This window comes from Monodon monoceros, unplaced genomic scaffold, assembly GCF_005190385.1.
Source record: "Monodon monoceros isolate NGI ecotype Baffin Bay Population unplaced genomic scaffold, NGI_Narwhal_1 Super_Scaffold_11, whole genome shotgun sequence".
NCBI classification, from domain to species: domain Eukaryota; kingdom Metazoa; phylum Chordata; class Mammalia; order Artiodactyla; family Monodontidae; genus Monodon; species Monodon monoceros.
The window spans coordinates 104,189,710-104,215,730 of NW_021703767.1; the positions used below are offsets into that span (position 1 = coordinate 104,189,710).

The following is a 26,021-nucleotide window of genomic DNA, read 5'->3' on the forward strand; positions in this document are numbered from 1 at the left end:
GTTAAAAAATGCATTTTCACCAGAAATATTTTCTGCACGAATTGAAGACCAGAAAGGGTACTCTTCTGATACTGCAATAATAATGGAATAAAACAGCCATTTCTCCTAGGTGCCAAATGTGGTCTACTTTCTCTTAATTAAAGCCAAATGATTTCTCAGCAATCTACTTTCTGAAATAAAAAGAATTACCACTTTTGAGCATCTACTATATTGTAGGCACTTCATATATATTACCTCTAATCCTCAGATACACCTAAGACAAGTATTATGATCTCCATTTTGCATATGAGAAAACTAAGGCTCAGAGGTTAAATTATACAAGGTCACAAAGCTGGCATTTTATCCTAGGAGAGTGTGGTGAGAAGCCAGGGCACTATAAGAAGGCTAGAATAAATTCATGAATGGAAGAATAAAAGAGAAGATGAAAAAAAAAAGCAAAACAAAAAATTGGAAACAACTTCAGTGTCGAACAATAAGAGATTAAGTATATTATGGATTGACAAATATACACTGATATGTATAACACAGATAACTAATGAGAACCTGCTGTATAGCACAGGGAACTCTGCTTAGTGCTCTGTGGTGACCTAAATGGGCAGGAAATCCAAAAAAGAGGGGATAGGGCTTCCCTGGTGGCGCAGTGGTTGAGAGTCCACCTGCCGATGCAGGGGACGTGGGTTCGTGCCCCGGTCCGGGAGGATCCCACATGCCGCGGAGTGGCTGGGCCCATGAGCCAAGGCCGCTGAGCCTGCGCGTCCGGAGCCTGTGCTCCGCAACGGGAGAGGCCACGACAGTAAGAGGCCCTCATACCGCAAAAACAAACAAACAAACAAACAACAACAAAAAGGGGATATATGATACATATGGCTGATTCACTTCACTGTACAGTAGAAACACAACATTGTAAAACAACTATACCCCAATTTAAAAAAAGATTGATAGAACTACAAAAAAAAGTATATTATGGTGAAATATATGACGGGCCATTATGCAGCTAGTAAAAATATATATAATGGAACAGTTATGAATATGGGCAAATATCCCTGATGTATTGTTAAGTCAAAAACAGAAACAAAAACCAAGCTCTAAAACAACAGGTATACTATGATTCCAAGTTTGTAAACAAAAATGTGGAGCTCTCTGTACAGAAAAAGTGGCAGGAAATATACCTAGATATTTTTTCGTGGAAGAAATTCAGTTGACTTCAAATTTTTCTCTTTTGAGTGCCTCTGAGCTGCTATGTGTGGGCCTTTAGCAGGAATTTAAAAAAGGAAAAGGAGAGAAAATGGGTGAGTTGATTAGCACTGTGTGTTGGAGAAAGGTGAGTAGGATTAAATATTTGACAGTTGAAAGAGGATGGCTGCGTGTCTGACTCAGATGGTGTCTATGCAGGGACCATGACTCACGTATGAGTCAGGCTGGGCTTTTGTTTTTGGCAGGGTGCTGGGGGTAGGAGATCCTGCCCCCAGCAGGGGGGAGGGCAGTAAGAAACACATTTTCTTATAAGTGAACATTTCTGTGGATGGACTCTTTGACTCAACTGTTGCCATCCCTCCCCAACCCAGTCTCAATCCCGTTCTCCTTTTTGGATCTGCATAGATGATAGACTCTCAAGTAAAGGATATACATTTCACTCTTTGTATTTTTAAAGCCAGCCTGCCTATTTACTCTGCTCAGCCCAGACGGAGTTTAAACTTGTATCTGCCGGACCTGCTGATGAGTTTCAGCTGCTGGAGCTGAAGTTAGGCTCATCCCCTTCCGGACCGGTGTTTACCTCTGTGAGGCTGGGGTAAAGATACGGCAGTCGAAGAGTCAGTGCCTGTGGATGTTTTTGAGGGGTATGGTTAGATTTGGTGAATATCTTAATTGCAAATTCTTTTACTGTCTTGAACACTGAATCACTGCTTTCACCACTTCTTATGTTCATGTTTAAAATAATGTTGGGGCTGCCATTTAGGCTTGGTCCCGTAGTAAGCTTCATCTCAAAGACCTTCTGTTTCATGACTCAATTTGTGGTCATTTGATTCTATTCAGTCATTAAAAAGAATGCAGTAGATTTACTGAATTGCATCAATTCTATGACGCATGGTTATTCATCTTTGGCCATCTTCAACGTCAGGGTATGTCTCACAATCTCAGCCACCCATGCAGCTGGTGTCATGACTGCTCTACTGAGCTGTAACTCTGTCAGCCAACAAACCATATAAGGACCACTGAAGAAGAGGTGGGCTCTGGTAGTTGACCATTCATGCCTTCCGATAATAAAAAAGTGCCAGCATCGAAACCTGCAGAATGGGGGACAGTGGCTTGGAAGGTGAGGCACAGCACCTCCTGATGGCACAAAGGGTGACACTGTGGGGAAAAGCAAAGATGGACAACTCTAAGGGAAAGTGGTTAAATGGAGAACTGAATTGTGAATGTGAAAAGGGTGTAGGACTACCTTAACCAATTTCACTTTTTCTTATTTTGTTGTATGCACAAAAGACACATGTGATAAAAATATATACCCAAATAAACCTGAAAGGACTTTTCAATAACTAAAACAAAAATTCTGGAATTCCCTGGTGGTCCAGTGGTTAGGGCTCCACGCTTCCACTGTAGACCCCGAATAGCCAAAGCAATCTTGAGAACGAAAAACGGAGCTGGAGGAATCAGGCTCCCTGACTTCGGACTATACTACAAAGCTACAGTAATCAAGACACTATGGTACTGGCACAAAAACAGATAGATCAATGGAACAGGATAGAAAGCCCAGAGATAAACCCACGCACATATGGTCACCTTATCTTTGAGGCAGGAATGTACAGTGGAGAAAGGACAGCCTCTTCAATAAGTGGTGCTTGGAAAACTGGACAGGTACATGTAAAAGTATGAGAGCAGGGGGAGCAAGTTTGATTCCTGGGTGGGGAACTAAGATTCCGGCATGCTGCAAGGCACATCACCAAAAGAAAAAACAAAAAACAAAAAAAAAATTCTAAGTGTTAAGGAGGCATGTGTCACCATTTTATTGGCAGTGGTTTTCTGAAATATCTTCCATGGGTTTTTAATGCATGTGATAATCTGAATGAGAATAATCTGAGGGGCACAGAAAATTTTACAAAAATACTGAACAAAAGGATTGTGTTAAAACTCCAGATGACAGAGCTCACATGCAGTCAGTGAGGCTGTTTTCTCATAGCAGTGAGTGCTTATGTAAACTCTCAAAGGAGCCGGTCTTCATATGAGCTGTGTGTGTCCAGACACATGTGAGGGACCACTGTCTAAAGGGAGTGCAAATTTCAGTAATAAAGTCATGATAACTTGTCAAAGATGATGCACCAATGAAAAATCATTTCTAGAAGTTCTTTTAATTAAACATTTGGCTGTCCACTGGAGCCATTTTTAAATATAAAATGCAGCCCTGTGGCCTTTTTCTCCCTGTCTCCCACCCTTTTGCAGTAGCTCTGACAACTGAATTCTCACTGGCGATAATAATAAAATTCATAAGACAGAGTACAGCTGGATATGCCTCTAGCAAGATGTCAAATATCGCTTGCACAAAATTAATTGCACCTAATTAAACTGGGGTCATTGGCATTATTGTAAAGTGAGGCTATTTATTAGACAAAGAAAATTTCACAAATGCCAATTTGCTTTTCTTTCAGGTTTGTAAAAGAGAAGAATTGCTTACATGATTAAATTTGTTTTGCCATTTTAATCCTATTACTCTTCAGAAGATCCACTTCAAATTTTGCTTCACTTTAAAAATTGTGTAATATTTTAGAATACTGCAGATAATTCTTGGAGGAGGGCATAAAAATGATAGGTTTTCTGTAGATTACCCGATGAATTTTCAAATAGTATAAAAAAAGAATTTGCAAACTACCATTTGCAATGACAGGTACTTTGGAATTACTCATATGAAGGATTTTCTAAGCAAATTAATAGTACACATGTATGAGATTAATATGAAGTTCAAAAGGTATGTTGCATGTTACAAAGAGGTTGTTGTAGTATGTACCTATTAATTCAGGAAAGCAAATTTCATTGTGTTGAAACAGGACAACCTCTTCTCACTCATGCTGGGTATATATGACCACTGTGCTTACTTCTTCTAGGAAATTATGCAAAAATTATTACTATCAGAGACAAAAGGATGATTTACTTTCCTGGCAAAATGAGGCTGGTTTGACCTGTGATCTGTGGCAGATTATATATTCAGATTCTCAGTTCCTCACATTCGAAGCTCCTATGAATCCAATTTCTTTAAAGCCTCTCTAGATCACTGCTATCTGTCCTATCGAGACAACTCCCTGGGCTATGGTGCCTCCCCGCCCCCTCCCCTCCACACAGCCCAAACACAAGAGGAGGTGGTGGGTAACTATTACTGGTCTTATCTCAGCCATTCGCCAATAAACCTATAAGAACAAGAAAGAAATGAGTTTTGATCTGGGGATGTTGGAATGGCTGAGATAAGTAAACAGTAATCATTATTCAAACGAGCGTCTCAAAAGCTCTCTGGGGCATTTCTGTTTTTCATAATCTTCACAATGCATGGAGAGAAGGGTATATAGCCTTTTCCAGGTTACAATATTACATTGCATACTTTGTGAATAGACTGTATTATGTTGTATTTATATTTATGTGCATGTAAATAAAATCTATCTTGGGGTAAGGGAAGAAGAGAAGTCGGGGGGTCAGGTTCATTTTGTGTTACTCTGAGAAAAGGAGAATGGAGATGGCAGAAAAAGTTTTCTCCATGATGTCAAATCAGCTTGTAATGTTTGAAAAATGAAAGACTTCCTAGGTGTCTGTTACTAATGACCACTCTGTCCTGTGTTTTCACAGCAGCCAAGCCAGTTTCCATTCCTTTAGTAACACTAAGCTATATAAACTCAGAATCCGAAATATAATGCTGATTCAAGATTAATTTGGTCAATGAAAAAATATTTTATAGCAAAGTATTATACTAGTCATAAGAGAAAAGGAGTATTTAATTTTTCTAAGAACATGAGTAAATCTAACATTTCTTAGAAACTTCTTTCAAAAATAGGTCATTCATTTCTCTCATTTCCTTTTAAGCTTTTAGCTGGAACATTTTTAAACAGAGAAAATGGACAAAGGTCATACGATCTCAGTTTGAAAAGGCTGATTATGTGTGGATTAGCACATTTTGAAGAAAAATACGGCACTTCCTATACTGGCCACATTTCAGTATAAGTCAAATTTAATTAGTTGAGTTATGAAGCAGTATCAAAAATTCTTTTGCTGCAGTATTGGGCATGAAATGTCTTTATGGGATTATCGTAAGTCTAGCTTACATTTAATAGCTTGTCATTCTTTTAAAAAGTACTTTAGGAGATAGCACTAATTAGAAAAATTCAGTGGGGCTGAAACCCAAAGGCCAACAGAGAAGGACTTACTCTCACAGGAGCAGCTTAAACTTGTCTTCCCAAAGGACCCTCCCGCTACTTCACAATTTCTCACATAATATGAAGTGAATTTTTACAGGTAAACACCCTTTAAAATGCATAAATAGAAGTCCACTATTTTGCCAAAGGATCCTACTTACCTGGGTAGGCCCTGCCTTAAAAGTAAGCTTAACACTTCAGAATCCATTGCTTGGGCAATTAATTGTAAGTCCTCAGCCTCATTTAAAATTGAGTCCTGAGCTCCTTAAAGCAGTAAATTCAGCTAATATTTACCTGGTTTTGATTATTTAACTAGTTCAACATGTGTGCTTTGGAGCATTCTGGAGTGCCACATCAGTGACCTCAAAGTTCTAACATCCCTCAAGTACTTTTGTAAGAAAGAGGTAAGGTACTTCTAGCTCAATGAAGAATTTCAGGAATTGTAATACATTAGAGAAACACTAATTCTAATAGGGATGGAGAATATGGGTTACACGATTGCAACTGAACATTTCCTAAGGCTTTTCTCCTACATTATTACTGAGGAAGGAGAATGGCAGTCAGTCTTTGCAGACTTTAAATTTACAGGGAAAAAGTGACATTTCTTAGGAACGTTAAGTCTCATTATTAACCATCATCCTAAGGGGGATCCAAAAAGTCATCGTGTTCTCAGAGAGGATGATCTCATCCCAGAATGTGGAGAGGAAAACATATGAGCTAACAGGATATAAATAATCTTCCTTATGGCGAGTCAACAAGTGTAGCTTGTTATGAGCTACTGTGAAATACGTATGTGTTTAGATAGCTGTGTCTCCAAAGAGGGTAGATGACTAAGTGATTCTCAAATTCTGCTCTGCCAGAAGAGTTTCAGGTGGGCTTTAAGGGTTTATAGGGGAGGGATGGTGAGGGGCACTGAGCGCGAAGTAGAGTGGCATTGAAGGGAAATGGTGGGAGATGGCATGTTCTGGGCAGGGGTATCCCAACCCCTCTCCTTCAGTCCTCCTGGACCAGAGGTCTGCTTTGTTTTACATACATGGTTTCTGCACAGGATTTTATATTTCTGCTATTAAAAATAACAAAAACCTTCATGAGACCTCTAGTTACACATGGCATATCGAACGCAGGAATTTATCTTCTCTCTCTTCTGAAATCCTACTAAAATAATATTAAAGGAAGAAATAAGGTATGAACTTACATGGACAAAGGAAATGGAAAAGGAGACAGTGGCACACAAGAGAGTTTTTTTTTTTTTTTTTTTTTTTTTTTTTTTGCGGTACGCGGGCCTTTCACCGCTGTGGCCCCTCCCGTTGTGGAGCACAGGCTCCGCACACGCAGGCCCAGCGGCCATGGCTCACGGGCCCAGCCACTCCGCGGCATGCGGGATCCTCCCGGACCAGGGCACGAACCCGCGTCCCCTGCATCGGCAGGCGGACCCCCAACCACTGTGCCACCAGGGAAGCCCCCACAAGAGAGTTTGAAAATATTTTGAAAGACAAAAGGCAGATGGATGAGGGGTATTTGACTTAACTACTTCAATTTGCTAGGTGTCTGCAGGGGTGGCTGGTGGAGAAGGCACATGCATTTTCACTTCAGGATCCTGGAAATACTCAGGTGCATCCAAAGGCAGGGGAGTGGGGTAAGGCTGCGTACAAACCAAACTGATTAAACAACTGAAAGGAAAACCTAGATCTTCTAACTTGCCCTGACTACGTGTGGTCTGGCAGGATGAGAAAGTTTACTATCTAGAGAGGCTGCATCAGGGGAGCTCTGGGCTAGGGCTCCCTCAGGCACAGCTGAGGTGGCAGTGAAGCGCCTTACTGAAATCAAAGGAATTAAGTGAAATTCTGAATTGTCAACCATTCCCCTGCTAGAGTCTTACACTGGCAGCCAGGCTTAAAATTCCTTAGGATGAAGTTGAAGAGTTCTTCCCTGTGACAACTTACAGCCCAAGAGAAAAGAGCTTTGAGCACTTTTAATTGGATGCACCCTTACAAATAGTTGTGTTTTTATTTGACCATTCTGAAGTGAAGTTCACCATTCATTAATGCAACAACTATTCAGTGACTATGTATTAGACACTGTCTAAGCAATAGTTATGGTGGTGAACAAAACAGACAAAGGCCTGCTCTCTTGGGGTTAATTATTTTCGTACTAGAGAAAGACAAGGAACAGATTAAAAATATATATAATACAACATCAGGTAATGATAAGGACCACAAAGAAAAACAAATCAGCGTAAGAGGATAAGCAGGGTAAGAGAAGAGAAAGTGGTAGGTAGGTTGGGAGTTTACCTTTTAATTGGATAGTCAGGGAAGGTCTCTCTGAGAAGACAATATATGTCTCCAAGCCCCAACCAGAAACTTTACAACAGCTTTTAGTGTTTTACACTTAATTATTAATAGAAATCAAAATGAACAAAAAAACAAACTCAGAAAAAATCATGGACAATGTAGAAATCAGAAGGAAACATTTTGAACAATTTAACTAAAATTAATGCCCTCAGTGAAATGAGAAAGCATGATGGGAAAAATTTTGAAAACATAAACAAAATGGACAAATTCTTAGAAAATACAACTCATCAGAACTGACTCAAGAAGAAATCAAAAGTGTGTACAATCTTAAAACCACTTAAAAAACAGAAGCTGTTAAAATCAAACATACAAAGTAGACACTGGGCCCAGATGGTTATATTGGTAAGAAACAGCTCATTCCAATATTATGTAGACTTTTCTTAGACAATACGAAAGGGGGAATAGTAGCTAATTCATTTACACCAGCATAAACTTATACTAAAACCAGAAAAAAAAGTTACAAGAAAAGAATACAACAGGCCCATGTGACTCATGAATGTAAGTATAACAACCCTAAATAAAATACTATGTATAAAATCCAATACTGTTCAAAAAAAGATAATACCCCCAACCAATTTTGGTTTATAATAGGTATGCAAAGATTGTTCAATATTCTGAAAATCTATAAATGTAATTCATTAATAGATTAATAGAGAAAATCATACAATCATCTCAATAGATGCAGAAAAAGCACATGATAACATCAAAAACCCATTCATGATAAAAATGTTTTTAAAATTATGAATATAAGGGAACAATGTTAATCTCATAAAGAGTAAAATTAAAGAAAACATAAAATTAACATCATCCTAAATGGAAACATTAGAAGCATTCCATTTAATATGAGAAATGAGCTAAGGATTCCAACTACTACCATTTTTAATCCTCAGTGTACTAGGGTACCTATCCAGTGCAGTAAAACAAAGAAAGAAACCAGAAGTAGGAGGACAGAAAGGAATTTTAAAAGCTGCTATTTTTTGTAGATGATATTGTTTTAAACGTCCAAAGAATGTACAGACAACTTTACTGGAAATAATAGGAGAGTAGAGAAATACTAGGTATAATAATAACGAAATGGCTGGATACACGACTAGTGTACAAAGTAAGCTGCAGCAAACAACAAGAAAGCATTATCTAAGAGAATTTAAGATAATATCAGAATATCAAATATCTAGAAATAAATATAACAAAAGATATGCAGTATCTCTAAATGGAAAACAGGGGTAGGAAAATTTAATACTGTGAAAATGTAATTCTCCCCTAAATTATTGGGTTGGCCAAAAAGTTCGTTTGGGTTTTTCCGTAAGTTCGTTTTCCGTAAGTTCGTTCGGGTTTTTCCATAACATCTTATGGAAAAACCAGAACGGACTTTTTGGCCAACCCAATATTTCCAGATTCAGTGCAATTCTAGTCAAAAATCCCAAGACAGTATTTTGCTGAACTTGATTTGATGATTTAAAATTTATATGGAAGAATAAAAAACCAAGAATAGGCAGTAAAAGAGTAAAGAGTCCAGATATCAGGACTTATTTTGAAGCTATAGTAATTAAAACTGTATGGTACTGGTGCAGGGATAGAAACACTAACCAATGAAATAGAATGTATTCCCATTAATGTATAGTCATACATAAGTGGTCTGTTAGATCAGTCAGTAAAAGAGAATTGTTACTAATAAATATGATGGAAAAAATGGTCATGTATATGGAAAAAGATGAAATTAGACTTCTCCATTCCAAATCAGGAAACCAACCCCTGATTGCTTACAGACTTAAAAAAAAAAAACACTTTTAACTCTTAACAGGAAATCTAGGTTAACGCCTTTTGGACCTTAGGATAGAAGAAGATTTTTTATAGAAGCCTCAGAAAGCACTGACTCTAAAAGAAAAGTTAGATAAAAATTACCATTAAAATTAAGAACTTCTGGTCATAAAGACACATTGAGGAAGTGAAAAGACAAGTTACAACCAGGGAGAAGATATTTGCCATACATACAGCATATTAAGGATTAGAATCATAACTAAAGAACTTCCATAAATCAATGAAAAAAACATAAAGAATCCAATAGAAATTTGGACATGAGGCCCAAAAAGACATTTCACAGAAGGGGAAACAGAGATGGCTAATAAACATAATGAAATATCATTTAATACCCACATTCAGTTAACAAAAGTGTGAAAGAAGTTGACAATATTGAGTGTTAGAAAGGCTATATAGATCCGCAGGATCTCTGAAGCATTGCTGGTAGGAGTGTAACTTGTGCAACTATTTTGAACAGTTTGGCATTATCTTCTAAATAGGAACATTCATGTATTTTCCTAGGAATACCAGTCCAAGGTACACACCAGAGAGAAACTCTTGCACACAGACAGCAGAAGACACATACAAGGATGTTTATAAGCAGCACTGTTTATAAAAGCAGAACCTCGGAAACAACCCAATGCCTATCATCAGAAGAGATACATTCACATGGTGGAATATAATACAGCAGTCAAATCAGGGACTGGCAAAGGGGAAAATGGGGCAATTTAAATTTCAGAACAAACAATAAAATTTCTCAAGTAATCATAGTTTACTACATGGTTCAAGGTGAATAATATATGACCTTAATAATGTAAAATTGAACAGTTATTTGACCCCAAATTATAAAGTAATTATATTAGGAGGATGGGGAGGGATATATAGATATGTCTGTGGGAGGGCTGTAAAAGAGAGTTAAATCCCAACCTTCCGTATTTAGCAGTCAGTAAATGGTTTAAAAGTAAAAGGTAAGAAGATAAGCATTTTACTCAGAGACATAAATACCAGCTTAAACAACTAAGGAGTTAAAAGTTATTGTTTCTGGAGAGTGAGATGAGGATAGAAAGGGATGGGACCAGGGACTGTTACTTTTATGTTGTTATTATATACTCTGTAGTTAATTATACTTTACTTTCAAAGTCATATAATACACATACACACACACACACACACACAACTTCGATTTTAAAAACCACAGCTCCCGTTTGGACCAGATGGATATGACATGGCTGAGCAAAGAGATGGGGTTTCTAGAAGAAAACTTTTTGGTGCTTTGGGGACTACTAGAGGGCAGTAGCAGAGATCTATAAGACTATGGGGTCCAATCTACTCATTTTACAAAAATGAGGAAACTGAGGCATGGTAAAAAACTAAGTAAATTGCTCAAGTCTCAGAATTAGAAGCTGACTGGGACTAACCCTCAGGTGTCCAGGTCCCTAGGCCCGAGGTCCTCCTGCCACATCCCACTAGGAGGAGAAAGAGGTGCTTCCATAGCAAATGGGAAGGCTGACCTTCCAGCTCTGGAATGACATATGCCGAGAGCGAGGGAATCCTCTGAGCCTGAGCTGGCCCACACCCAGCTGAGGAGGACACGCCTAAACACTGCATTGCCAGGCCACAGCTCCTGTCTCCAGGCACTAACTCACCAGGAGTGACTCCTAAATACGCACATATATGAGTGTGTGTGTGCTTTCTGATTTTTGCTGATTTAGATGAATCTGTAAGGATCAGACAGAAGTATGAGGCTTGCTGAAAGCTCGATAAAATAGATACTAAAGTGTCTAATTCTGGGCCTCATATGAAAGAAAGAGTGGAAATCCGTTGGCTGAATGAATGCATGAATGCTATCATTTGTCTCCCACACCTGGTTTAACATGGTAAGTATACCTAGTATTTATACAGGGGATATTTGCTCTTAGAGAGCCCAAAGGAAGAGCCAGGCATTGTGACAAGAAATGGATATTTGGGGAGGGATCAAGAGAATGCTGATGGGTCTTCAGTTACTACCATCTTTATTAAAACAATCTTTTATGTGCTTTAATCACTTGGAATACCTGTACTCATAATAGTTAATTTTGCAGATTGTCTATACCCTCCCTAATCAAAGTGTGACCTATGGACTGGCAGCATGAACATCAGCTGGGAGCTTGTTAGAAATACAGAATCTTGGGACTTCCCTGGTAGTGAAGTGGTTAAGAATCCGCCTGCCAGTGCAGGGGACACGGGTTCGAGCCCTGGTCCGGGAAGATCCCACATGCCGCAGAGCAACTAAGCCCGTGTGCCACTGAGCCTGTGCTCTAGAGCCTGCGAGGCACAACTACCGAGGCTGTGTGCTGCAACTGCTGAAGCCTGTGTACCTAGAGCCCACGCTCTGCAACAAGAGAAGCCACTGCAATGAGAAGCCCACGCACCGCAATGAAGAGTAGGCCCTGCTCGCCGCAACTAGAGAAAGCCTGAGTGCAGCAACGAAGACCCAACGCTGCCAAAAATAAATAAATAAATAAATTAAAAAGAAAAAAAAATACAGAACCTTACATCCCACCCCAACCTACTAAATCAGAATCAGCATTTTAACACAATTCCCAGGTGATACATATGCACATTAAAGTTTGCGAAGCTCTGGTCTACAATCCTATTTTCTAGATAGAATCATAATTTTAATATATTTTAATTGGAATTAGAAGTTATGCAAATGATCAGTGATACCCTGAAATCAATTAAGGTAAAAAAAAAAAACCACCTGCAGGACAGTTTAAGCTCTGTAGTAAACATTCAATGATCAAAGTGGGAATTGTATTTCTCAGTTACCAGTATTCATTGCAATCAAATGCATCGGGGGGTCAGGCTGGATGCTTTGGGACTGCTTAATGGGAAATCTGGTGGTCTGCCACACTTCTCCAAGCACCAGTCAGCTTGCTTAAGAGTGTAGCTTGACTCCCCCTTCACAATGCAAAATCAGAATTGTGTCTAGAAAAAAGATGAAATATAGAAATCTGACCTCAAATGGCTGGGCAAATGGGCCAAAAATCCCCAAAGCTAAAACCCAAAAAACAAACCCAACAAACAGGTGGAGAGGGATCTGTCTAGCACGCAAATAAAGGTGGCAGTATTATGGGGAAAAAATCCTCAAGGATTTAAAGGATATCTCTTATTAGACATACATAGTCAGATGACAAAATCCATTAGGCACATATCAGAAAATCAACTCAAAACACTTACCGGGAGGAAAGGCTTGGCTTCCCACTTTTGCTACAGCTGGTATAAATTCCCGGGCCATCATCAAAGAAGCTTCCAAGTGCCAACTTCTGTCGGATAGATTCTCTTTCATTTTTCTGTGCCTAAAATTTCAGGAAAATAAGACATGCCGATAAGCAGGCAGATACGTCACAACCTGAGGCGATCTAACTGCTAAGTCTCTTAGAACTATAATATTAGACAAAAAGTAAACAGGCCAAAACACAAGAGCATTTGAATTATTAAGACTGAAATTCAACCAGTCTTTCCTGATTCCACGTCTGTGAGCATTTTCAGTGCTTTGGAGTCCTTTATGATCACTAGTCTCGGAAATCACCATCACGGTAGTAAATGATCATCATCAAGACAGAACCACAGTTGACCCCTGAACAACACGGGTTTGAACTGCTCAGGTGCACTTACAGCAGATTTTTCTCAAGAGTAAATACTACAGTGCTACACCACCCACAGCTGGTTGAATCTGCGTATGCGGAACCACACAGACAGAGGGCTAACTATAAATTATAGGCAGATTTTTGACTGCGTGGAGGATCGGCGCTCCTATCCCCAGGGGTTGTTAAAGGGTCACCTGTAGGTTATTTGGCACTATAATCTTTCTTCTTCTTACCTGCTAAATATAACAGAGTAAAGTCATGGAGGGCAAGCACTTTGTCCTAAATCAAATCACTTTTATCTCAAATGTGGCCCTTCCCTGGATCTTTTCCCTTCTTTACATGGTCCCTTCAGTCCACTTTCTCTATGGCAAGAACATTGATTCGTTCAACCAACAGGCACCAAGCCTCTCTGAGAGGCAGGAGCTACGCTGTGACGCTAGAAGACGGCCCAGGACGGATAGACACAGCCCCTGCCTCCACCCATTACAGTCTTGATGGGGACTCTTGTTTCCATTCAAGCTCATCTCACCAGGTTTAGATTGTGAGAAATCCTAACCTAGTGCCTGGAATAGCTGGAGGATTCTCACTGGACCCATCTGTTTCCTATTTTGAAGGGAAGTCAGATCGGTGTGCATAGGAAAAGGATTTGGTAAACTACACTACTGAGATAACTTGGATACGTTTACAACACTTGGCTTCGCATAAAAGTCCCATAAAAACTCACCATGCTGAACTTTTAAACCCTTTAAACAACAGAAGATGAGATATGATTTCCTTAGCTAAAAATAAAACAACTACAAAAAACAAACAATGAGTTAGACATCCTGGGGTGAGAATGAGATTTTGGTTTTCTGTTTGGTGGGATGAGGGAGGCTGTGAGAAGCACCATTATATGTTCTGAGCAGGGGGCTGAGGACTCTGCGGAACAAATTATATAACGAAACCCAGCTCACGTGAGTGGGCGTGGTTATGGAACGCACGACCGCCTTGATTCTCTCAGTAGGAGGTTCTGGAGCCACGTTTGCTGCTACCAGTACCCACAAGTTACAGTGAAAGCTCTGAGCCATCATCTGAGCATCACTGTGTCACGGTAATGAAATGGACAACCTATGGGAAGGACAGGCTGAAAAATGGCTTCATTTCATCCCCAAGTGAAGGGCAATATACTACAGGTTAAGGCTGCTGTTTACTATGATAGCTACTAGTCACATGTAACTATTTACATTCAAATTAAAAATTAATTAATTAAAATAAAAAATTCAGTCCCTCAGTCATACTAGCTGCATTTCAAGAGCTCCAGAGCCACAGGTGGCTAGTAGATATCATATGGGAAGCACAGAATAAAATATACGACAGCGCAGCACCACTAAGACGCATCAGCTTCAACGGTCTGCATCAGAATTTCCTGTAGAGGCTTTAAAATGCACATTCCCATTGCTTCTGTGCCTTTGGGCTAAGATCAAGTGTAAAATACACATCCCTAGACTCTAGCACTGGGTATTGAGTTTCAATGGGTTTGAGAACTTCTGGGCGAAGGAAAGCTCATCTTCATTCTCCTTTTCTCTAACATTTTAAAATTCTTGGACACTACAAGCATTCTTTCAACTTTCATACTTAGCAATTATATTTAAATCTATCTGTCTATATAGATATCCCTCCCCCGCCATTTTGTCATGTACCAGTGGAACTGCGTCATACTAGGAGCTCCTGTATTTGTGTGTATCTGTTAATACAGCCACAAGGTGAAAGACTACTTTTTTTTTTTTTAATTAATTTATTTATTTTTGGCTGCATTGGGTCTTCCTTGCTGCATGCGGGCTTTCTCTAGTTGCAGTGACCGGGGGCTACTCTTCGTTGGTGTGCGTGGGCTTCTCATTGCAGTGGCTTCTCTTGTTGCGGAGCACGGGCTCTAGGCACACAGGCTTCAGTAGTTGTGGCACTCAGGCTCAGTAGTTGTGGCTCGCAGGCTTAGTTGCTCCACAGCATGTGGGATCTTCCCAGACCAGGGCTCAAACCCGTGTCCCCTGCATTGGCAGGCGGATTCTTAACCACTGCGCCACCAGGGAAGTCCCAAGACTACTTTTATACAGTTACAGATGTGATGCTGATCTCATATTGTTACTGGGCTAGCACAGCACTGAGCCCTGAGAAAGTAACCATGAAGTCGTAAAGGGAAGTAAGAATGCTTTTAATTTCACTAAGTACTTGCAACTGTACTGCTGGGAACGTTAATTAAAGCAACCCACCCTTCCAGATATGTAAGGCTGGTACTGGCGATGGTCCTGCCAAAACAGAACCACAACACTTGACATCTTTATTTAAAACAAATTCATTTCAAAATCCCCAAATCTGCCACACAGATTCAATGTAGTCAGTGAACCTATTTCTCAATCCATATAACAGCCAAAAGAGAATCTCACTCAATGTCCTCTACAGTCAGAAAACCGTTGAGTGGAATGAAATATTCAAATATAAAATCGGTAGATCACAACATGTGTGTTAATGACTAATGTTGTCCAGCATCAGCCTGGGGTCTGGAAGAGGTTTCATTTAAAGAAAACACCTTTCCCAGGTCTGAGGCGCGAACACACACTTGATTTCATGTCTATCTTTCCTGATTTACTTTGTATACTAAAGCTATAGATAGTGGAGAAGGTCTTAAAAATATTTCTGTTTACACTAATTACTGTTTTTATACAGAATACTTCATTAACAGTTTAAAGACAACTGTTTTGTAATACACAAACTTTCTCCCCTTCTCCTCTTCTCTCTCTGGATCCCACTGAACAAATCAAGAAAAGTATAAAGCATATAAAAGCCACCATAATCCCACCACTTAGACACAGATCGCTGCTGACATTTTGGTATATTTTCTTCTAGTTTTTTTTTTTTTACCTTATATGTGTATTTTTCTCTTTTTTATAAAATTGAGATCATAATGTTTATATTATGAGAATTTCCCTCCTTCATTCAAAATTCTTAAAAAATACAATTGTAAATGGCCGCATATCATTCTCTCCTCTGGAGTTATCTTCTATTGTCACCCATTTGGGTTGTATCCAATTAAAAATTACAGAGAAGTTAGCATTTTACATGAATTCCTGCCCACATGTCTGATTATTTCCTCAGGATAAGTTCCTGGAAGTGGGATTACCAGATCAGCTGAGTGTGAACACTTGTTGAGGCTCCTGACACATTCTGTCACACCGCTCGAGAGAAAATCTGTTCCAATGTACATGCCCACCAGCAACGAAAAAGGGTGCAGCTTTCACTATATCCTGGCTAACACTGAGTATTTTCACTTAAAAAAAAATGCCAGTGTTTTTAATTTGATAGGCAAAAAGTGCTATTCTTTTTATTTTAATTTCTTTGATTAAATATTTAAATTTTTTCAGTTAATGTACTTGCTTTTCTCTAAACTACTTACTCCTAGCTTTGCTTATTTCTCTATAAAGGTCTGAGAGTTCTGAACATTTTAGAGTAAGCATTATGCTTAGTCCTTTTGAGTTTGGCATCTAAATGTTATACAGTTAAGTCAATAGCTCACTCCCTCTTAAGTGTCTGCTGGCTCTGTGCTTGGAAAGCCCTTCCCAGTCCAGAGGTAAAGGATCCCACTTGATGTTGGAGGATTAAATGAGGCAATTTAGGTAAATTGCTTAGTAGCAGTACCTGCCCTATGGTAATGTAAATCTGCAATAAACGGTAGCTATTATGATTAATCCTCCAACAATTCCTGGTCTGAAGATGAGGAAACAGAGGGTGAAGGAAGGCTACCCTACTGTTAGATAGAAGAGCTAGGATTCAAGTCCATCTTTCTGGTGCCAGATCTTCCACATCTCTTCTCCACATCGATCGCTAAGGTGTCCACGTGGACACCATGTTGAAGATAAGAGGCAGGACTCATTCGATTCAGATCGACTTCTTTCCTGAGACGGATGTGATGCTTTCTCAGAAAAGGAGAACACACCTGACTGCAAAACATACACACCACATGCCTAATCATAACCGCAAATACTTACAATACAAATATCTTCTTATCAGAGCCACTCTTTGGACACCACTGCTCAATCCTCCTTTCGGAACAAACCGCCCTAACCTTTCAGGTAACTATGATTCAACTGACTAGTAAAACAGTTTTTCTCTTAAAATTCAACAATTGGAACCTGATTTCCTTCTTGTTGCCCACATGTGTAAAGTATGAGTGTGTGTGTGTGTGTGTGTGTGTGTGTATGTATGTATGTGTAGTTTCAAACTTCTTTTGTTCTCTAAGGAATTACACCTGCAGGGCAATTATGTCCTCCAAACCCCCAAAGCCCAAACACGCCCCAGGGCGAGGAACAGTGACGTGCACAGGAAAAGGGAGAAGCGGACTCAAAACTACACTCGCCAAGTGTGTTTATGGCAAGCGGAGCCATGTCCCCTCCTAAAATGGCCTTGGGAAATACTGTCATAAAACAAAAGTGAAACGTCTAAAATGGATATTGCAGGCGAAAAGCAAGACGGCACCTGAGGAGGGACGGCTCATCACTATGAGACAGAAAGACTATCGAGACCATTATCAAGAGTGAAAATGTGCTCACAAACTCACCATTGACCAGCCACAGGCAGTGTTTTGTCCTTGCCTGTCGACGAATTCCCTGCTGCCACCCCCTGTGCCTGGGCAGATAAGGCTCACGATGGCTTTTGAGGGAATCCTGTGAGCCAAGATCTCAGAACACAGACCACTGAGCCGTTTCAGACCCCGAACGCCGGTGCTCAGCCTTTCCCATTGTGCCACCATTCTGCTGCAATTCCCCAAAGTCGACGAGAAGAAAGAGGGGGGATTTGGTAAAAGAAATAAAAAGCAAACGGCCCAAGCTAATGTTCTGCTTGGGTAAATACTGGCTATCTCCAAATCTGGTCCATCCCCAAGTCCTTTCCATACTTTCTTCGGGACACGGCTGCACCCGGCCCTTACACACCGGTTACCCGAGCCCCTCCTTGGGTCCCGCCTTCGTCCCTCTGGCACCCCGTTCACCTTGCTCGAAGCATCCTTGTGTCTCTGAAGCAGGGGCCACCTAGTCTTTCACATGCCGGCCTTATAAATGTATAAGCAGAAGGCTGTGTGTCTTGTGCATTTCTGAAATTTAATTGGCAAACTGCATGTTCTTGGGGGCAGCTGCGGGCCCACTGAGGTTCTCAGAAACACACTTTGGAACATAACATCCCGAGCCTAAACCGAAAGCCAGCTGGTGCTCAGGACACTGCGAGCAGCTGCTTCCTTCTGAGTCCTGCACAGATGCTGATTCCAGATAGCTGGCAAGGAGAGGGCCTGTCTGACCCAGAGGAAGGGGTTCCTTAAACTCCCCAAAGGAGGAAGACTATTTAAGGAAGCTTGGCTTAGAGAGTCCGGGGGCGCAGTTGATGCGAATGGCACAGCAATGCTCTAGGAACAAAAGCCGATGTTAAGCTTGGAAGCAGGGGCAACCGGGGCCTGGATGGGATTCAGCTGTGGGGAAGGGAAGTGGGAGAAAGGAAAATGTTTCCCCCCAGGTTTCCTGTCTTCCATCTCTTCCCTGGATTGATCTTCCCCTCCTTCCCAGCTCCACGGTTTCTTACTTTTACCTGGGCACCATGGGAACTGAAATAGCTTGTTATATTATTGGATGTGCTTATTTTATAATGCTACCTCAGTACAATTCACTACAAATCCAGGAATATACCACTTCTAGCAGCCTCCTTTCTGCCTTGCTAAAGCTGTTACCTCTGTCAGTGCTTCTTACACTTCAGGGTGCATACAAATCCCCTGGGGATCTTATTAAAATGCAGATTCTGATTCAGGGGCTGGGCCTGAGACCCTGCATCTCTAACAAGCCTCAGAAGTTGCGAGGGGTTAGCTATTTCACAAGAAGTTTCTCTAAGTTGAAGAAGCCTCCAGGCCTTGAATTTTCTTTCTCCATCTTCTACCTGGGTGTCCCACACAGGCCTCATGTCTGTTAAAGCAATGATAACCAATGAGAAAAAGGAAAGCAACGTGCCATTGAGAAAAAACTCCCTAAGGGCTGGGGGCTGCATTATTCTAGAAGCTGATGAATGCCCTGGTCCCCCAAGGCCCAGGAAGAAACTCTGGATGCAGGGAGGTTGCTGTGCCATCGGTGTGCCAAGTGGAGAATCGCATGGGTGGGTACACGCACAACGTGGCCCTCTCTCTCTCTGGTCACAAATTTCTTTAAGCCAGTAGTGCTCAAACTTGATTATGCATGAGAATCACCTGGAAGGCTTGCAAAACCAGAGACTATTTTTCTGATTCAGAAGGTCTGAGGTGGGGCTGAGAAAGTGCATTTCTAACAAGTTCCCAGATGCTGCTGGCTCAAACATCCTGAGAACCATGGCTTTAAACGCCTGAACAGATCGAGGAGCTACATGCAACACAGAGTTGCTTCTTCTTTAATTGAGCACAGATCTGTTGCCTGGGGAATGTCCAGACTCTGGATCCAGGTGCATTGCATTTGCAGCCGTCTGGCCTCTGCCAAAGGCCTTGCCAGGATGCCTGTTTTGAAGCAATTAGTGATCCCGTTGCTTCAGCGCCATCTATTGCCTAGTGATATCTGGCATCATTGCCATTAGCGGCATCCACCAGGGAATGCAACTGGCATTCTGGAGCTCCCGGTGGAAAAGAACTCTTCCTTTAGTAAAATGATAGTCCCTCTCATTTCTCTCCTCGGCTTAAGAAAGAAAGTTTTACTCTAAATTTATAGGCGGCATTCTAGTGTGGAGGAGTCTGAGGCTTTTAAACATTAGGAATCGGAAGGACAGCACTTATTCGTTAATTAGGCAAATTTTGTTAATTTTCTTTAAAACAAAAAATAAAAGAAAACCCAAATATACTGATAGTACTTTCTAATTATTTTCTCACTATGGGTTTATCGCAAGATCAAAATACGAAAACAGCATTCTGTAAAAATACGGATTGTATGCTTTTGAATGTCAAGGGCATAAATACTTGCTCTGTGCAGGTTATTTCAAGTTCTTGCATCTTACTTCAAGACGCAAGCTTCCTGGGAAGAGCTTTTCAATTATTAGTGGAAGTGAAAGTTAAATAACCTAGTACCTTTCCATTGTATCACTGAATGGATAGTAAGTCTGGTTGTTCTGTTTTCAGTTTGCTTTTCTGACATTTTCTATTTCAGATACTTACACTAAACGATCCAGAAAGGTCTCCTGAAATGCTGTTGAAATCTCTTATCTGTGCATCCTCGCACCCATCTACCTAAACAAGTCCTCTGGACTAGATGTCAGGCCGGGCTGTTGGGCAATGTTGAGACCTGGGTTCGACTTGCTCAGCATCAGACTCAACGGGAGAGCTGCCTTTAGATACCTGAAGTCCAGGACGGGCATCCATGGAGGGTCCAGGGGCCTTCTGACATCTGTTTTCCTTAAGGATTTGCCAGCATCAAAAGGGTTGGGATGCCAGTTCAGAGGATGGAGATGTTTGTTTACAATTAGTTAACCCTGAGGATGGTTTGGCCTATCGACTGCATTCCTTCTCCTCACGCTATAGGGAGAGGAGATAAACATGAGCAGGCAGACAGAAGTGCCGTCCTGGGCTTCCCTGGTGGCGCAGTGGTTGAGAGTCCGCCTGCCGATGCAGGGGACACGGGTTCGAGCCCTGGTTCTGGGAGGATCCCACGTGCCGCGGAGCAACTAGGCCCGTGAGCCACAACTACTGAGCCTGCGCGTCTGGAGCCTGTGCTCCGCAACAAGAGAGGCCGCGATAGTGAGAGGCCCGCGCCCCGCGATGAAGAGTGTCCCCCGCTTACCGCAACTAGAGAAAGTACGCGCACAGAAATGAAGACCCAACACAGCCAAAAATAAATAAATTAATAAACTCCTACCCCCAACATCTTCTTTAAAAAAAAAAAAAAAAAAAAGAAGTGCTGTCCTGCAGAGTCCCTAACCCTTGAACATCTAATTTTTAAGTACTGGAGCAAAAGTATTTAACAAACCCCTAGGGTTGAAGTTCAGTAGCCATTTCCGGCTGCACGGGAACTCTGGTGGAAGCACAGGAGCCCAGGGTGCAATCTACAAGGATGACTTATGTAGTGGGAGTGTTTCAATGTCAAGTCCTAAAGGGACACAGTTGAAAATTTTCCTCACCTCTGAGCAGCATATCCAAAACATGAACTGCTGGGTGCGTCTTGTGCTCTCCCGGGCTCTCAGATGATTGCCTTCAGAGACTACTTTTAACACAGGACAGTGTTATCTGGGGACTCGACTTTTAACAGGTGCCATTTTACAAGTCTGTAAAACCACCTCAGTCATTCAGTATCTCTGTCAGAACACAACAGTCCAAAACACCTACTGCAAGGTTATGCAACAGCCAAACCACAATCAACCACCAGGAAGCTGGTGTCCCCCGCCTCCCATATCAAGGTGGGCTGAGGATCTGGGGTAGCCGAACACAGGTGTGTGACCAGGAGGGAGGGAGAGCAGGAGCCCGGCACAGGGCAATCGGGACCAAGAAGACCCAAGTTAACCTCTTCACTACTGACACAGTGAGAGGCCCGCGTACCATAAAAAATAAATAAATTAAAATAATAATAAAAAGGATTAAATGAAATACTACATAGAAAGTACTTGGCACAGTGTCTGATCCAGAGAGAAATTCATTAAATGGTCTTGTTGCTAATATTAAAGGTAGGGGCAGGGTAACCTCCTGAGAAGAGTGGAGAAAAGGATAAAAGAGATCCAGAAATGCCCAGAACAGACAAATCCAGAAAAGACAGAGAGTACACTGATGATTGTGGTGGGGAGGTGGGAATTAGGAGTAACTGCTAACGGGGACAGGCTTTTCCTGGGGGGTGCTGACGCAAATATTCTGGAATTAGATACTAGTGGTTTGTAGAACCTTATGAAATACTAAAAACCATCAAACTATATACTTGGACATGTGAATCTTATGGTATGTGAATTATATCTCAATTAAAAAATAAACCGTACGCTCCGCCCAAAATGTGTGTGTGTTTATTTTTTAAATTGAGGTATAATTCACATACTATGTATCTGGAAAATCTCGTTATCTGAAAGAACCCACTCCCTACCACGCTGGCTTACCGAGGTGCGCCAACAGGGTGATACGATGCAAAGAAGCCTGAACTAGGAGTTACGAGCCTTCATATTTACAAGACCTAAAACCAACCGGGCCCGTTTCTCCCTTGAAAGAAAAGGAGACCCTGGCCCAGAAAGTGGAAGAGACTGTCCCGGGGGGCTGAGGTAGGGCTGGGCTCCGGGGTTCAGTAACTTAACGGGGTTCCTCAAGCATATTCAGCCCTTCCAGACAGGAAGACGGGAGGGTTCATGGAGGTTGACGGCTGCTTTTCCTCAGTAATTGTGTGGGGAGGGCAGAGCTCTTGTCTGGAATGGCAGCTGGCATTCTGCGTTCCTGTTTATTACAGTTTATCTCAAGCAGTCATTTCCATTCACCTTTTTAAAAAAACATGAGGCGCAGCTGTGGCTTCACTTTAAATATTGTTCCTTCCAGCCTTTTAATTTGTTCACGGGCTCCTCCCTAATCTTTCACCATAATTGGATGCACCACACTAGAGACAGCACCCCGGAGAAACAAAGCCAGGCAAAGTCGGCTTGCCCATCCTCCGACCACACACGGCCCTGCCCGCAGCTCCTTCTGCCAGGAGTGGCCTGGGGACAGAAGGTAAGGCCAGCCTGCCGGTGTTTGCTCTGCTCTGGGACAAAGTGGGAGCCAGTCCTCTACCGTGCTTCACGTTACATTTTCTTGATTTCCTCTCTCTCTCCACGGGTATAATTTGGATCTATCCCCAGCCCTGAGATGGTGCAGGCTGTGCGTTTTCTAGGTCCACACTGACCATCTGAAGGTCCACATCCTTCCAGGTGGCATCAATTCCACGGCAGCTTATTTGTTTGTACGCCTCCCCATTTGGACTGTGAGCTCCTTGAGGGAAAGCCCAGCCTCCCTTTCGGGATCCTGGCCCCGCACACAATGCCAGGGACACAGGAAGGCTCTTGGTGAGTAACGGCTGACGGGATCAGGACATCGACTGGCAGGCTATGTGCCTCTGTGTCCTCAAGACAGTGGGCTGTGGGACCCAGCGGGTCAGAGGCTGCTCAGAGAAAGGCAGGGCCGTGATAGACCGGGCTTTCACACCTAGGATTCTGCCAAGGTGCAGGCTTTCCTTCCTAGACACTAAGATGTGCTTTCTGTTGAGAACAGTCTTACTACTATTACTGAACAAACCAGAGGTCCTTAATGAAACATCAGGACCTTCCCTAAGGAACTGGAACAGATGTGTACTCTTTTCCTTCCTTTGCCTGGGTGGAATCTAATTTTAGTCATCATAAAGTGACCTTTCCCCTGAAGGCTGTTTGCCTGACTTTGAAACAAGCTTGTAAAATAATCCCTATATACATGCGGTATTTATCAGTGCAACTGGTATAAAAAATTCTACTGTACCCAGGCAGGGATATACCGATTTTCCAAGTGTTTTGGACAACTGACCTCAGAGTGACAGGAGATGGAAGAAGAAATTATTAAAACTTGTATTTTTATTTACGTTTTAAACATCTTATTCTTAAAAATATCTATTTGTATACAGTCAGCCCTCCATGTCTCTGGGTTCTGCACCTGCAGATTTAACCAACCAGAGATCAAAAATATTTGGGAAAATGCCAGAAAGTTCCAAAAAGCAAGACATGAATTTGCCACGTACCCAGCAACTATTCACGTAGCATAGCATTTACACTGTATTAGGTACTATAAGTAATCTAAAGGTGATTTAAAGTGTACAGGAGGATGTGTGTGAGCCATATGCAAATACCGTGCCATTTCATAAAAGGGGCTTGAGTATCCTGGGACTTTGGTATCTGTGGACATCCTGGAACCAATCCCCTGTGGATACCAAGGGACGGCTGTATATGTTTTATACATAAAAGATGTACTTTTACAGTGGTATATGTGTGTAATATATGAATAGAATATATGTATATTAAAGGCTTGGGCTCAAAAACATTTTACTGATGAATACAAGGTGAAAAAAGCCTACAGACCACTGCTTTATGGCATCTAATTTAATTTTCTAGTTAGTCAGCCAAACAGCAAAAACCAAACAGAGGAAAAAAACTTAGAAAAGAAAGATTCTAATTAGGAAGAGTGATTTTTATATTAGCTAATTATTTTCTATCCTTTGTATTTTAAAGAAAGCACATGTTGCCCTGTTTCACTAGAAGTTCTTAATGAAATGATCAATAGTGGTTTTTTAAAAAGGAAGCCTTTGTAGTTATCATGATATGCATACATTTGAAAGCACTTTGCCTGAGAAAAATAGTTAAAAGCTGAAATGACAACAGAACGACTTCCATGTTTAGGGTCCACAACAATATATACTGATCTCTGGGCATCCTCCACATCTAAAAGTTTCATCTAGTGGTCTTTTGTACTAACCTCTCAGATACTATTTCTCTTGAACTCACATGTGGTGTTCTACTGCCTGAGTGAGATTAAGGGTTATACAATTCAACTCTGTTTTGTTGTTGTTGATGTTTTAAAGCTACTTGAGCCTTACATGTTTGTCACTTTAGTCAACGCTGTATCAGGTTGCCTGCACACCATGGCTCGGTCATTCCAGGCATCTGGGCTCTCTGTTTCTAAGTAGGATGAAACTACGATGGTCATTACTTTATTGTTATTGCATTAGCAGTGGTATGTCTTTCATTTTCCTAAGTGCAAACTGACCTACACTTTCCTAGCTGAGAAACGCTGTGACAAAGAAAACCGTGACTAGTCCTTTGGCACTGAAAATAGAGGCAATATGAGAACTGTACACTTGTTCTACTGGGTTGGGTAAGTGCCCGACTCTGATTGCTGAGTGTCCCAAGTATCTTTTGCACACCCACTTCCGGCAGGAGGGGACATCGGAGAGGTGTCAGGGTTTCAAGACTCTATGAGCACTTATCCCCTTGGGCCCTCACTTCCTTCTTGGGGATCACAAAACACACAGGACAAAAAGGATCAACAAGGCAGGTCATTTAAACCTATTTAAGTTTCAGCTCCTGGAGAAATAACATAAACTATTGTGAACTGCTCTAAGAAATAAAGTATGTCCTTAAAACAGGCCTCATACTTACACACAGTTATGTATGTAAGATTTAAATTGCCATATTTTACATTATTATACGTAAAGATCTATCAAGACAGAAGCTTCTATCTCAATCTAGGGGAAAAAAGTTAGTGACGTATTTGATCAAATTAAAAATTTAGGAGCAAGTTTTACTGTTTTAGGATATTTGCCTTTGAGGGAAAACAGGTCTTTCTTTCCAGGTCCATGATGGAAGGTCCCTGATTCTTCATACTGGGCTGTGTTGTGACCTACACTTGACTTATGGGAAATAATAAGGGGGAAGGACATAGTGTTTAGCCTTCTGTGGACAGACAAGCATATGCTTGTAGTTTAATTTCATTACCTCACCCATATAACTAAAGCTATTTTTACCTGGGGCTGTTATTACCAGACAATTACCATAAAAAGCATACCAAAAATATATGTACTGACTTTCAAAAGAAAAGGCAAGCAAAGAATTAGCAGATACTGTATCAGTTTTTTTTTTTAAAACCTCACACTTCTCTTAGTAAAACTTTATATTTTTCATTGTTTAAAAAAGCCAAACTCAGAAAGATAGATTACACATGCTAGTAATTATTTCTTGCAGGTGAACTGTCAACATGGCAGTAATTTAAAAAATTATTCCTTCACATAAAAAGCCTGCCTAGAAACTATATGCATAACAGAATGTTTTTCAACTTCAGAAAAACAACATGTGTATTCCAGTTACTGCTATAATAT

The 26,021-nt window shown here is 41.1% G+C and overlaps 1 protein-coding gene across 7 annotated transcripts in view; it reads right to left on the reverse strand.

The window, feature by feature from the left end:
• LOC114890950 (schwannomin-interacting protein 1) overlaps positions 1–26,021 on the reverse strand; it is a 567,141-nt gene that overhangs the window by 16,361 nt on the left and 524,759 nt on the right. For all 7 annotated transcript variants that reach the window (XM_029214918.1, XM_029214922.1, XM_029214920.1 and 4 more), the window contains one exon: positions 12,758–12,876. In XM_029214918.1, the coding sequence (XP_029070751.1) occupies positions 12,758–12,876 (119 nt within the window). The remainder of the gene's footprint in view (positions 1–12,757; positions 12,877–26,021) is intronic.